General features: G+C 43.1%; 1 protein-coding gene across 5 annotated transcripts in view; it reads left to right on the top strand.

Moving 5' to 3' along the window:
- LOC140735561 (zinc finger MIZ domain-containing protein 1-like) overlaps positions 1-14,602 on the top strand; it is a 241,122-nt gene that overhangs the window by 193,585 nt on the left and 32,935 nt on the right. For all 5 annotated transcript variants that reach the window (XM_073060760.1, XM_073060768.1, XM_073060776.1 and 2 more), the window contains 4 exons: positions 4,065-4,145; positions 4,883-5,054; positions 6,519-6,660; positions 13,251-13,461. In XM_073060760.1, coding sequence (XP_072916861.1) covers positions 4,065-4,145; positions 4,883-5,054; positions 6,519-6,660; positions 13,251-13,461 — 606 coding nt within the window. The remainder of the gene's footprint in view (positions 1-4,064; positions 4,146-4,882; positions 5,055-6,518; positions 6,661-13,250; positions 13,462-14,602) is intronic.

Genomic DNA, 14,602 nt, shown 5'->3' with positions numbered 1-14,602 from the left:
AGACCTCCCAAACAGAGGCTGATCCAGACTGTGGACATTGGGGGGTGTATCGCCGGTTCTGGGGGGGGGGGGGGGGTGGGTTATGTGGCAACCCACTTCCCAGCGCACTCGAACCGGCTCACAAAGCGGCGCGCGCTGGCATTGAGGCCGGTCCCAAAGAGGGCGCCAAGTCTGCTTCACCAGCAAGGGGAAAAGCCCGTGCGCAGGACGGGACTGTGAATACGCGTCCCCTACAGCATTCCCGCCCGGAGAGGGCGGGATCAGGAAGGCTTTAAAGCGAGGCCGCGAAGTTTGAATAAACCTCTTTTGTAACTGCAGCTCACCGACTCCGTGTCGTTATTGCAGCGCTGCGTGTAGCACACCGCTACACTACCTCTGACACCCCCCCCCCCCCCAACACACACAAAATACTGGAGGAACTCAGCAGGTCAGGCAGCATCTATGGAAAAGAGTAAACAGTCAATGTGTTGGGCCAAGACTGTTCATAAGCTCTTTGTTTCTCTTGTTTCTGACATCCCTCTTCCTATACCTTCCTCCAAACACCTTAAGATCCAGACCTGACTTGCACTACCTTACTTTCATAGAAACATAGAAAATAGGTGCAGGAGTAGGCCATTCGGCCAGGCCATATCTAACTTCCTCTTAAATATAGCCAATGAACTGGCCTCAACTGTTTCCTGTGGCAGAGAATTCCACAGATTCACCACTCTCTGTGTGAAGAAGTTTTTCCTCATCTCGGTCCTAAAAGGCTCCCCCTTTATCCTTAAACTGTGACCCATCGTTCTGGACTTCCCCAGCATTGGAAACAATCTTCCTGCATCTAGCCTGTCCAATCCCTTTAGAATTTTATATGTTTCAATAAGATCCCCCCTCAATCTTCTAAATTCCAGTGAGTATAAGCCTAGTCGATCCAGTCTTTCTTCATATGAAAGTCCTGCCATCCCAGGAACCTTCTCTGTACTCCCTCTATGGCAAGAATGCCGTTCCTCAGATTAGGGGACCAAAACTGCACACAATATTCTAGGTGCGGTCTCACCAAGGCCTTGTACAACTGCAGTAGAACCTCCCTGCTCCTGTACTCAAATCCTTTTGCTATGAATGCCAACATACCATTTGCCTTGTTCACCGCCTGCTGTACCTGCATGCCCACCTTCAATGACTGGTGTACAATGACACCTAGGTCTCGTTGCATCTCCCCTTTTCCTAATCGGCCGCCGTTCAGATAATAATCTGTTTTCCTGTTCTTGCAACCAAAGTGAATAACCTCACATTTATCCACATTAAATTGCATCTGCCACGAATTTGCCCACTGAACTAACCTATCCAAGTCACCCTGCATCCTCTTAGCATCCTCCTCACAGCTAACACTGCCGCCCAGCTTCATGTCATCCGCAAACTTGGAGATGCTGCATTTAATTCCCTCGTCTAAATCATTAATATATATTGTAAACAACTGGGGTCCCAGCACTGAGCCTTGCGGTACCCCACTAGTCACTGCCTGTCATTCTGAAAAGGTCCCATTTATTTCCCTTTTCTATTTTCTAATTATGATTTATAATTTAAATTTTTATTATATTTACTTCGATTTGTACTTCAGGGAGCGTGAAGCGCAGAATCAGATATCACTGTGATGATTGTACGCTCTAGTAACAATTGTTTGGTGACAATAAAGCAAAGTTATGCCCCCTTGTATTAGCTACTTCCATCCTGGGAAAAAGGCACTGGCTATCTATTTATGTGTCTTCTTATCATGTACACCTCAATGAAATCACCTCATATTTTCTCTCCAAGGACATGCTCATAAGACATGCTCTCTAGTAAATCTCTGCTTCCACATCCTTCCTATAGTGAGGATAACCAGAACTGAACACAATACTCCAAGTGTGGTCTAACCAGTGTTTTATAGAGCTGCAACAGCACCTCACAGCTCATGGACTCAATTCCCCAACTGACGAAGGCCAACACACTATACGCCTTCTTAACCATTCTGTCAAATTGCATGTAACTTTGAGAGATCTATGGATGTAAACCCCGAGATCCCTCTGTTCCCCCATACCGTTAAGAAACTTGCCGTTAACCCCGTATTCTGTTTTCAAGTTCCAAGAACAACTACTTTAAAATGAACATTCTTCAGAAATGTTCTAAAAAAAAATTCACATCAAAATGTTTTATATTATTAGTTTTGAAATGTAGTAAGGACCACATCAGGGGCAACAACGGTAGTGTAGTGATTAGTGTAACACTATTACAGCACTAGCAACCCGAGTTCAATTCCTGTCTCTGTCTGTAAGGAGTTTGCATGTTCTCCCCAGGACCACATAGGTTTCCCCCACGTGCTCTGGTTTCCTCCCACATTCCAACAACCAACAGGTTAGTAGGTTAATTGGTCATGAGGCTGTAATTGGGCAGTGCGGGCTCATTGGGTTGGAAGGGCCTGTAATCATGCTGTATCTAAAAGAAATATAAAAAAATTTTAAAACTACAGGTCTCCCTATAAGTATGGCTACCCACTGGCAGCATTGAACTGATTAAAAATAGTTATTAATCATTGTAAGAAATTATTTGCCCTTTTATAAATGGGCAAGTTTATAAAACTCTGGATGGGCCACATCTGGAGTATTGCGTACAGTTCTGGTTGCCCCACTATGGGAAGGATGTTGAGGCTTTGGGGAGGGTGTAGAAGAGGTTCATCAGGATGCTGCCTGGTTTAGAGAGTATGTGTTATCACGGGAGGCTGGATAAACTTGTGTTGTTTTCTCTGGAATGGCAGAGCTTTACAAGATTATGACAGGCATAAATAGAATAGACAGAAAGTATCTGTTTCCCAGGGTTGAAATGTCTAAATCCAGAGGCCATGCATTGAAAGTGAGAGGGGTTAGGTTCAAGGGGGACGTGAGGGGTAAGTTTTTTTTTTACTCATAGAGTGGTGAATGCCTGGAATGTATTGCCTGGTTCGGCAGTAGAGGCAAATGCATTAGAGGCTTTTAAGAGACGTTTGGATAGGCACATGGATGTGAGGAAGATGGAGGGATATGGACATGGTGTAGGTAGGAGGGATTAGTGTTTGGGTATTTTTGATTTTCTTTTTAGCTGGTTCAGCACAACACTGTGGGCTGAATGGCCTGTTCCTGTGCTGTTACTCTTCTACGTTCTATCATGTGTAACTTTCTCTGGAGAAAAGTATGAGGTCAAAGAGATCAAAGCAGTCAAAGGTCAAAGAGGTCAAAGGTCAAAGCAGTACGCCTTTTCCGTGAATGGTTGGGAAGAGCAGTAGTTCCTCAAATGGAATGTTTAAGCATTCTCACCAGGCATCAGATACCAGGCCTCCGCATCGCACCAGAGTACTGACCCTCCTGCAATAGGGGTGAAAGGCAACATTTTCTCAGTTATGGTTCTGCATAATTTTCGTCAGCTTAGAGATGGGTGTTTATTTGCTCAGGTGATTCTGACCCCTGAGTGAACCAGGTGCTTCACTACTTGAGCAGGTAAGGATAATTAAGCCCTTGCCACTGATCAGCATTATTTACTGAGTGATACCGTGTGGAGTAGGCCCTCCCGGCCCTTTGGGCCATGCTGCCTCTGTAACCCCACTACCCCAACTGAAGTTTAGCCCAATCATGGGATGATCTACAACGACCAGTTAACCTACCTGCTACAGTTTTCGACTGTGGGAGGAAACCCACACATTCCATGGGGAGAACATACAGAGACTCTTTACAGAATGGCACCGGATTTGAACTCTGAATTTGGGAATGTGAATAGCGTACCACTGCACTACTGTGGCATCCAATGTTAATTGAGTCGATGATAAGTTGTGTTGGAAATTTTGGACCAACACACACACACAAAATGCTGGAGGAACTCAGCAGGTCAGGCAGCATCAATGGAAAAGAGTAAACAGTTGATGTTTCAGGCAAAGAACTTCCATCAGGACCAGTCTTGCTGAGTTCCTCCAGCATTTTGTGTGTGTTGTTCTGAATTTCCAGCGTCTAAAAAATCTCTTTTGTGTTTGAGATATATGGATTTGTTGATGATAGCAACTCTCGGGCCTTTTCTCTTTACAGCCATCTGAGAAATATAATGGGCAGAGCAATGCCTTTATGGGTGGTAACTACACCAACTACACCCAGGCCAATATTAATGGGGTATGTATTTTACTTCTAACTTTCATCAAAGTCGGATGAATTATGTATATGGTATTCAACATTTAGGGTTTAGTGGAATCAGACATTTCATCAGAGTTGAAAAGAACTTTGAATTTTTTTCTCTTTATATCAAGGGTTCACAACCTAGGGTCCACGCAGGTCGGGCAGCATCCGTTGAAAGCAGCAGTCAACGTTCCGGGCCGAGACCCTTCGTCAGGACTCAGTCTCAGCCCGAAACGTTGTTGACTGCTCCTTTCAACGGATGCTGCCCGACCTGCTGAGTTCATCCAACCTTTTTGTACGTCTTGATTTGACCACAGCATCTGCAGTGTACTTTGTGTTTACTGGGGTCCATGGACCCTTCAGTTCATCGTAAAGCTGCATGGCATAAGAAAGGTGGTAACCTGCTTTAGATTAACATTGGAACTGTTGGGTAGGTTGAGAAGAACAAGGTTGAGGGGTTATCAGCCCTCTGAGGACTGAGTTCACTATGCCTTCTGGAAAAGGAATATGGAGTTTATTAGAAGCAACCATTGCATGAGGGTTAGGAGGAGCTTTAGACATTTTTTTTCTCTTTAGGGGAACACTGTTGGATGAGATTGAGACATGCAAGGTCGGTGTAGTTATCAGATTTCTGAAGACTGAGCTCACTGGGCCTCAGTGGTGTTTATGCCTCATTAATGTTATCCTGGGCTGCATAGTTAAACAGAAAGTGATCCACAAAATTTATTTTCTAGCCTTCAAGATCTATGCCTGGTTATCCCAGCTCCCCCATATCAGGCAACCCAACACCTCCAATGACTCCAGGAAGCAATATTCCTCCATACATGTCACCAAACCAGGATGTGAAGTCGCCTTTTCTTCCCGACATAAAGCCCAACCTGAATAGTCTTCCTCCTCCCCCATCATGTGAGTATGAACTTCAGTCTTACAATCACAGAATACTTGGACAGCGCCAAGGCGAGAAACTGCCAGTGGATTGGTGATCAGGGTTAGCACAGGTAAATGAAAGAACAGGATTTAACAAGAAATTTCAAAGAAGGGGAACAAAGTGGTAGAGACAGTCTCAGAATTAAAAGTGGAGAATCCTGAGTCTTCTGCATATCGTTGGAATAGAAGCAGGAAGACGATATTAGAATAAGTTAACATTTTGGGCGAAGAAGACCTTCCATCAAGTCTTGACCCGAAATGGCAGCTGTTTATTCCCCTCTATAGATGCTGCCTGACCTGCTAAGTTCCTCCAGCATTTTGTGTGTGTTGCCCTGGATTTAGGGCATCTGCAGAATCTCTTGTGTTTTAAGATATTAGAAGACGACAGTTTATCAGAGATATAGGAGTTTTTGCTTCCTTGCCTCTTGGATAATGTTGGCAATTGTTTGATGGGGCTGAGAAGTGGTCATTGGACTTCTGATGAATTACCACTACTGAACATTGAAGACAAAAGTCAAGGTCAGAGTAAATTTACTATCAAAGTACATATACTGTTTGTCACCATTTTTCTTGTGGCATTCACAGTAGAACAAAGAAATACTGAAAAACGACACAGGAACAACCAAGAGCATCCCTCCCCCTCCAAGTTTCACCTGTCACCTGATGTTTCTCTCTCCCCCCCCATCTTTTAAATCTACTCCTCAGCCTTTTTTCTCCAGACCTGCCGAAGGGTCTTGGCCAGAAGTGTCAATAGATGCTGCCTGGCCTGCTGAGTTCCTCCAGTGTTTGCAGGAACAACCGATGTGCAAGACTGCAACCGCAAAAAATAACAAATTATAGTAATAAATAAATCTTAGTAATACTGAGAAGATGAGTTGTGGTGTCCTTGAGAGTGAGTCCATAGCTTGTGGAATCAGTTCAGTGTTGAGGTGAGTGGTTAGCCATGCTGGTTCAGCATGGTTGAAGGTTAAAACTTCCTGAACCTGATAGTGTGGGACCTAAGGTTCCTGGTGGTAGCAGTGAGAAGAGAGCACGGCTGGATGGTGGGGTCCTTGATGATGGACGCTGCTTTCTTGTGGCAGTGCTCCTTGTAGATGTGCGCAGTGGTGGGGAGGTTTTCCTGGGATGGGCTGTGCTGGGCTTTTCCGTTCCTGGGCATTGGTGTTTCCATACCAGGCCATGCTGCAACCAGTCAGGATACTCTCCACTGTGCATCCATTGAATTTTGTGTAAACACTGTGATTAGTTCATTTGGACCCAAGAAAATGGGGTTAGCAACAGGAGGAGCAGCCAGAGTGTGAGATGGTAATGGAGTCGTTGGGGGCCAGTGACTTCGAAGGCACAATTACATTTACTGGTGACATTTAACATCTTGAATTTTGATATTAGAATTTAATAGTATTGGAAAGAGACAAATTGAGATAGAACTTTTGTTGATTTCAGCAAGCCCTGGAGATGAGCTACGACTGACCTTCCCCGTGCGAGATGGTGTTGTGTTGGAACCATTCCGGTTAGAGCACAACCTTGCTGTCAGCAACCACGTCTTTCACCTGCGTCATTCCGTGCATCAGACGCTAATGTGGAGGTGAGTGGAAAGTAACGGTATCTATTTTGTGTCCGATACGTAAGTAATAGTAACTTTACCAGAAGTGAGCACTTTTATTATTTATTTCTTTGTATATTGAGATGCACCATGGAACAGGCCCTTCCAGTCATCCGAGCCACGCCACCCAGCAACCCGAAGTTTAACCCTAGCCTAATCACAGGACAATTTACAGTGACCGATTAACCTACCAATTGGTTCGTCTTTGGACTGTGAGAGGAAATCGGAACACTCAGGGGAAGCCCACATGGTCATGGGGAGAAAGTATAAACTCCTTCCATACAGCAGTGGGAAATGAACTGTGAAGTGCTTTGCTAACCATGAACATAACACAGAGGAACAGAATTATTGTTGGTCCTTTGGCCCATTGAGGCTGATCCACCACTCCATCATGGCTGATTTATTATCCCTGTTAACCTCATCCTCCTGCCTTCTCCCGGTAACCTTTGATGCCCTTACTAATTAAGAAACTATCAATCTCCACTTTATATAGACCCAATGATTTGGCCCCCACAGCCATCTGTAGCAAAGAATTCCACAGATTCACTACTCTCTGGCTGAAGAAATTCTTCTACATCTACTTGAGTAAAAATGTACTGAGTGTATATATTTTAAAAAGTGCTGATAGATTGGGAATATTAATGTACAAAGGACACAGGTATTCTTGCATAACAGTCAATGAAAGCAAAAATACTGGTGCAGTGGAGAAAGAAAATTTTGATTTATTTGTTAGTAGAGGATTGATTGTTAACATATTAATCAACTTTAGTTACTTTATTTTTGAAATGTTCAAATGAAATTAATTTTTGAGTGGCCCAAAAGTATGTTAGAGTGGGTTGAAGAATTGTATTTTCCTTGTTTAACTTTCTGATGCTTGTTTGTATTTTTTATAATCACCCCTATACATGTAAGGGCAGCCTGGTTACGTAGTGGTTAGCATAACGTTTTATGGTATCAGCAATCCAGGTTCGATTCCCACTGTGTTTGCAAGGATGTTAACATTCTCTTCGTGTCTGTGTGTGTTTCCTCCGGGTGCCCAGATTTCCTCCCACAGTCCGAAGATGTACTGATTGGTAGGTTAATTGGACGTTGTAAAGTGTCCCACGATTAGGCTAGGGTTGAATTGGAGGATTGCTAAGCAACATGGCCCAAAGGGTTGGGCAGGCCTGTTCCGTGCTGTATCATAGTGAGTTTTTCAGTAGTTTTAATGGAAACTTCTTGGTCGCTGTGGAGAGTGTCACATGACTTCAAACTGGCTATTTAATTGGTTAAATGTTATCAATGGAATTTCTGAAGGAATTTCTGTTATCAGTAGTCTGGTATAAGAAGACCTCACTACTTTTAGTGTCTCTCCCCCCTCCCCCTCCCCTCCCTCTCTCTCTCTTCCCCCCCCCCCCCCCCCCCTCTCTCTGTTTGGGCTGAACAACAACAGAGCCTCTTGATCATGGCTGCATGCTTTTATGCATTGAGTTGCTGCCACATATTTGGCTGATTAGATATTTGTGTTAACGAGCAGGAGTACAGGCCACTGGGTGTACAGGTAATCTTGATTGCAACGTTGGGTCTAGCTTATCACTCTCTATCATGTAACTTCATCTTGCACTAAAGTAGCCATTTTTATTTCCTCTGTGGAAGACCATTTTAAACATTGATGCCATTTCATGCACATTTTGTGCTTTATTGGGGATTTGTATGTGTATTGCCAGCTGACCCACAGTAATAAGAGAAATACAGTACAAAACAGGCCCTTAGGCCCATCAAGTCCATGCCAGACTTATTCTGCCTATTGCTATCAACCCACACCTGGACTAGACTCCTCCCTACCCCTCCCATCCATGTACTTCAACAAATTTCTCTGAAATGCTGCAAGTGAACCCGTATCCATTGCTGCCCCTGGCAACACATTCCACACTCTCACTCCCCTCTGAGTGAAGAAGTTCCCCCTCAGGTTCCCCTTAGATATTTCACCTTTCACCCCTAACCTATGACCTCTAGCTTAAGTCTCACCCAGCCTCAGTGAAAAAAGACTGCTTGTGTTTACCCTATCTATACCCCTCATAAGTTTGTATACTTTTATCAAATCTCCCCTCATTCTCCTACATTCCAAAGAATAAAGTCCTAACCCGTTCAACTTTTCTATAGCTCAGTCCAAAACCATTCGTGTAATGTTTCTCTGCACCCTTTCAATCTTATTGACATCGTTCCTGTAGGTAGGTGACCAGAACTGCACACAATATTCCAGATTTAGAGTCACCAAAGTCTTCCACAATATAATCCAACTCTGGTACTCAAAAATGTTGTATCCTCACCCTTAACCTGTGTTCTAGTATTGCCCAACGTCTGTGGGAAAATGCTGCTTACATTTACCCTGTCTATACCCCTCATAAGTAGTGAGGCAGTGTTGTGGAGTCGGTATCATTTGGCATTACTACATGATTTTCTTCAGCTTTGATTTATTCCTCTTTCTTGCTGCATTGCAGTCACAGTGATGTGCTCATATACACAGGCAAAATCTAGAGGGTGGTGTAGGTGTGGAACGAGCTGCTAGTGGGTTTGATTGCAACTTTAAGAGAAGTTTGGATAAGTATATGGATGGGAGGGGAATGGAGGGCTATGGTCCAGGAATGGGTTGATAGGACTAGGAAGAACAGTTTGGCACAGACTAGATGGGCCAAAGGGCCTATTTTTATGTGGCAGTGCTCTATGATTAAGCATCAATTTAGCTGAATCATCAAAAATTACATAGAGATCCATCTGGGGATGTGGGAATTTGTGTATGTTCTGGTATACTTCAGCAATAAAAGTATTTAACTGCTAAAAGCTGCCAGCCAAACTGTACATCACTTTGACACCAAAGTGAAGAGAATTGAATTTACTGATATCAATGCGTCTTAGTTACAAGTCCCAGATTAGTTCACCTGTAGGGTACTGGGTCTTACTACAGTTGACATATTTCAGCTTCGGAGATTGCTTTATATCTTAAAATGTATGATGGCTGTGGGCTTCTACCTGCTGGGGTTTGGAAGAATGAAGAGGCAACCTATCAAATATTGAAATGCCTATGTAGCATGGATGTGGAGACAATGTTTTCAGTAGTGGAAACGTCTAGGACAAGAGGGCACAGCACCAAAATATAAAGGCGCCCCTTTAGAACAGAGATGAGGAATTTCTTTCAGCAGAGGGTGGTGAATCTGTGGAAATCATTGCCACAGCCGGTTGTGAAGAACATGGCGTTTAAAATGAAGTTGATAGATCGTTGATTCTTGAGGGTGCCAAAGAGTATGAGGAGAAAGCAGGAGAATGAGATTGAAAGGGGTAATACGTCAGCCATGATGGAATGGCAGAGCAGCCTTGATGTGCTGAATGGCCCACTTCTGTCCTGTATTATGGTCTAAGTGCTTGGTGTTATTTTTGCCGTTTTGTTTCTCCTCAGCTCTCAAGAAATTAAAATAACAGGGTGCACTTCTGTCGTCCCAGTTTAGAGCCTCATCAGGGACCGTTCTTTATTTGGGAGCCCAGAAAATCATTACTTACTTAATATCGAAAGCTTTACCTTTTGTTCCTTGGGCAGGTTTGATTGTTTATCCTCTATTGCTTCATCTGTGGGTGTTTCAATAGAAACTCTTCCTTCACGGGCTGGCTCTGCAGGCAATTAGCACTTGAGATGTTACGTTACTTGGCACAAGATTAACTATTGTCTTTATTTGTCACATGTACATCAAAACACACAGTGAAATGTGTTGTTTGCGTCGGCAAGGATTGTACTGGGGCAAGTGTCACCACGTTTCAGCGTCAACATAGCACGCCTGAATTCACTAACTCTGATCCTAAGCACACATATTAGAATGTGGGAGAAAACCAGAGCAGACGGAGGATATCCATGCAGTCACACAGAACTTAACAACTCCTTACAGTCAGCAGTGGGAATTGAACCCTGATGGGTGATCGCTGGCACGTTAGAGCAATTGTGCTAACCGCTACAGTACTGTGCCACATTACACACTGTATAAAGTGGTATCCTGAAAGCAAAGACAAGTTTTCATAAGGCTAATCAGAATTATAAATAGCAAAACACTATTTTAAGCAATCTAAGGATTAAGAAAGTTCAACTGGTCACCCACCAGAATATCAGCACAACTGTGGCAGACTGGAATTCATTGTGAACTGGGAGCAAGAATCTTTCAACCAGTTAGGGAAGGGTCATTTCCAGATTGGCCTTATATCTTCTATTTGTGCAGAGGTGCTTAAACAAGTGTCTGAGAGAAGAGCTGCCCTATTTTAAAAGAGGTTATTAAATGCAGAACTGTATGACAGATTAAGAAATTCCTCTGTACTGAATATTGAACACAATGGAGTGAGTATGCCCAATCATAGAATCATAGCCACATCAGCACAGAAACAGGTCCTTCGGTCCATTTAGTACATGCACATGGGCCATAGGCCTCCATACCCCTCCCATCCAAGTACCTACCCAACTTTCTGTTAGATGTTACATTCAAACTCATATCCACCACATCTGTTGGCAGCTCGTTCCACACTCCACTATGGTCTGAGCAAAGAAGTTTCTCCCTCAGGTTCCTCTTAAATATTTCACTTTTTGCCCAACCTCAGTGGGAAAAGCCTGCTTCCATTTATCCTATCTATACCCCTCATAATCTTGTATAAATAATACAACTTATAATACAATATAAGTTCCAATAAACTACAAAACTGCATTGTGAGGCTGATCATCTCACTCAATAGGCCATGAGATTGCTGTTGCGTTCAAAGAAAATTTATGATCAAAGTATGTATGACACGTACAACCTTGAGATTCGTCTTCTTGCGGGCAGTCATAAAGCAAAATAACACAACAGAAACCACAAAATAAACCACACAGCAAAGACAAACAATCAGAATCAGCTTATTATCACCAGCATATGTCATGAAATTTGTTAACTTTACGGAAGCAGTACAATGAAATACATGATAAATATAGAGGGAAAAACTGAGTTACATTAAATGTGTGTACATATATATATGTGTGTGCGTATGTATGTATATTTAAAAAATTAGCGAGGTAATGTTTATGGGTTCAATGTCCATTCAGAAATTGAATGGCAGAGGGGAAGAAGCTGTTCCTGAATCACTGAGGGTGTCCCTTTAGGCTCCTGTACCTCCTTCCCCATGGTAACTATAAGAAGAGGGCATGTCCTGGATGGTGGAAGTCCTGAATGATAGATGCCACATTCCTAAGGCGCCGCTGCTTGAAGATGTCTTGGATACTACAGAGGCTAGTACCCATGATGAAGCTGATTAATTTTACATGTTTCTGCAACTTCAGCCTGTGCAATAGCAGCCCCCCCCAACACCCAATGATGATGCAGCCAGTCAGAACGCTCTCCACAGAATGTCCTTGACAAACCAAATCTCCTCAAACTCCCAATGAAATATAGCCGCTGTCTTGCCTTCTTTATCGCTGCATCGATATGTTGTATCCAGGTTAGGTCCTCGGAGATACTGACACCCAGGAACTTGAGATTGCTCACTCTCTCCATTTCTGATCGCTCTGTGAGGATTGGTTTATGTAAAACAAAATAAATCATGAAAAGAATTTTTTTTTTAAGTAAATAAATAATATACTAAACGTGAACGGCAGAGTCCCACGGAATACGTTCAGCACTGATGCGAGTGAAACAGGTCTGAAAGCATACTGGCTGTAGGTCACTGCTGGGCCCACTCAGTGCTGAGGCGAGTGAGGCCGGTCCAGGAGAGAATGGCAGCAGGCCACAGCTGTACTGTATTTATGGAAAGTAGGGCACAGTGTTCTGATGATATGTATGTGGCACATAATTGCAATAGAAGGTACTAAATCTGACCCAGTAGTGCTGATACAAGGGTCTGTGTACGGGCAATACTGGATCCAGTATAAGTGTGAATGATTTTAACGCATGGAATGCTTGTTGCTGCCATCTGGAACCCGGAATGAAAATGCATCGTCCTTTGTACTAGCACACTTTGTTCTGCCTGATGGACAATTTGCAAGCAAAGTTTATTTTATTAAACAGGTGTTGTATGATAACGTGGTGGTTACCAGAGTGCCAGCAATCAGGGTTCAGCTCCCACAGCTGTCTGTAGGGAGTTTATCCGTTCTCCCTGTCCCCGTGTGTGTTTCACCCGGGTGCTCTTGTTTTCTCCCACATTCCCAAAGACATACAGGTTAGGGTTAGTAAGTTGTTGGCACCAGAAACATAGCGACACTGGGCTGCCCTCAGAACGTCTCCAAACTCAATTGGATGTTGATGCAAATAACACATTTCACTGCATCCTAATGAAGGGTCTCGGCCTGAAATGCCGACTGTTTATTCCCACCCCGAGATGCTGCTTGACCTACTGAGTTCCTCCAGCATATTGTATGTATTGCTGTAGATTTTCAGCATCTGCAGTACCTCTTGTGTTTGTGTTTAACTGTATGTTTCGATGTACATTTCACAAATAAAGCTAATCTTTTAAATTAAATGGTAGCATTTATAAAATTTTTGATTACTAATCTTTCTTGATATGCATTTTTTTTCCCCAAATCTTTCCTGCAGGCCAGATCTGGAGCTTCAGTTTAAGTGTTATCATCACGAAGACAGGCAGATGAACACGAACTGGCCAGCTTCAGTCCAGGTTAGCGTGAATGCCACGCCCCTCACGATTGAACGAGGTGACAATAAAACATCCCACAAGCCGCTCTACCTGAAGCACGTGTGCCAGCCGGGGAGGAACACAATTCAGATCACTGTGACCGCCTGTTGCTGTGTAAGTATGAGTGCGGCCTCATCGATAGTTCTACTTTATGTTCGCCTGACGCCAATATCCTTACTGAGCTTGTGGTTGTCCATAGTTCACACCACGTAATCTTTGTCGAATTCAAGTCCCAGATATATTTGGGCCCTGCTAACAACCTCCTCCCATCTGGTTTCTTCTCCCTTCCTGGTCAGAGTTTTTATGTACACTAGTTCCATATGCTTCACCATCAATAGGACTTATTTTGTACCTGTAACCAGGTTCTCCCTCACGCGCCTTCTGTTTCCTTTTAAAACCTCCTTTAAATTTATGTTTGCAGCATTGCTTTAGATCAGGGGTTCCCATTTGTTTTAATGCTACCATTAACCCAGGGATCTGGACCTCGGGTTGGAAACACTTCCTTTTGATGGATTTTTCTTACAGACTCTCAGTATTCAGCTCTCCTCTGTGAACGTTTTCTTCTGTGGGAACCTCTCTTGGCAAAGTGGAACATGTTTTGTAAGCTGCTGGGCAGCTTTGGTGTGTTTGAATAAAATCTCTCTTTCAAGAGGTGGGATTATAATGTTCCCAAACCTCTTATGCATTTCTTCATTTTAATATCACATTATGCAATTTTAATCCACAGAATCCTAATAAAATTTACAGGTTTCTCCCTATTTCTCAGGCCATAATCTGCTTTATATGCCTTAAACATGACCATACATTAGCCTCATTGAAATAATAATTTGAATGTTATTGGAATCTATAGATTATAAATTTAATTATTCTTAATGATCATGATGATAGTAGTTCAGGGGATCATTGGGTCTAGTTAGTTCAACAAGATTTGATGTCAGTGAAAAGTATCAAAACAAAACCCAATATTGATGAAGGGGCTCAGCCCAAAATGTTGACCGTTTAGTCCCCTCCATTGATGCTGCCTTACCTCCAGTTCCTCCAGTGTGTTACTCTGGATTTCCAGCAACTGTATAATCCGTAAGACATAGAAACAGAATTAACCCATTCGGCCCATCGAGTCTGCTCCTCCATTCCATCATGGCTGATTTACTTTCCCTCACAACCCCATTCTCCTATGTTTCTTGTATTTAAAATGTAATATTTGTTCATTAATGGTCCATGTGTATTTTAGTAACTGCCATTTCCTCATTATTTA

The sequence above is a fragment of the Hemitrygon akajei genome, chromosome 1, assembly GCF_048418815.1.
Source record: "Hemitrygon akajei chromosome 1, sHemAka1.3, whole genome shotgun sequence".
Lineage (NCBI taxonomy): Eukaryota > Metazoa > Chordata > Chondrichthyes > Myliobatiformes > Dasyatidae > Hemitrygon > Hemitrygon akajei.
Note: the sequence above shows the minus strand (reverse complement) of the source record. Positions and strands in the feature narration are given on the sequence as shown.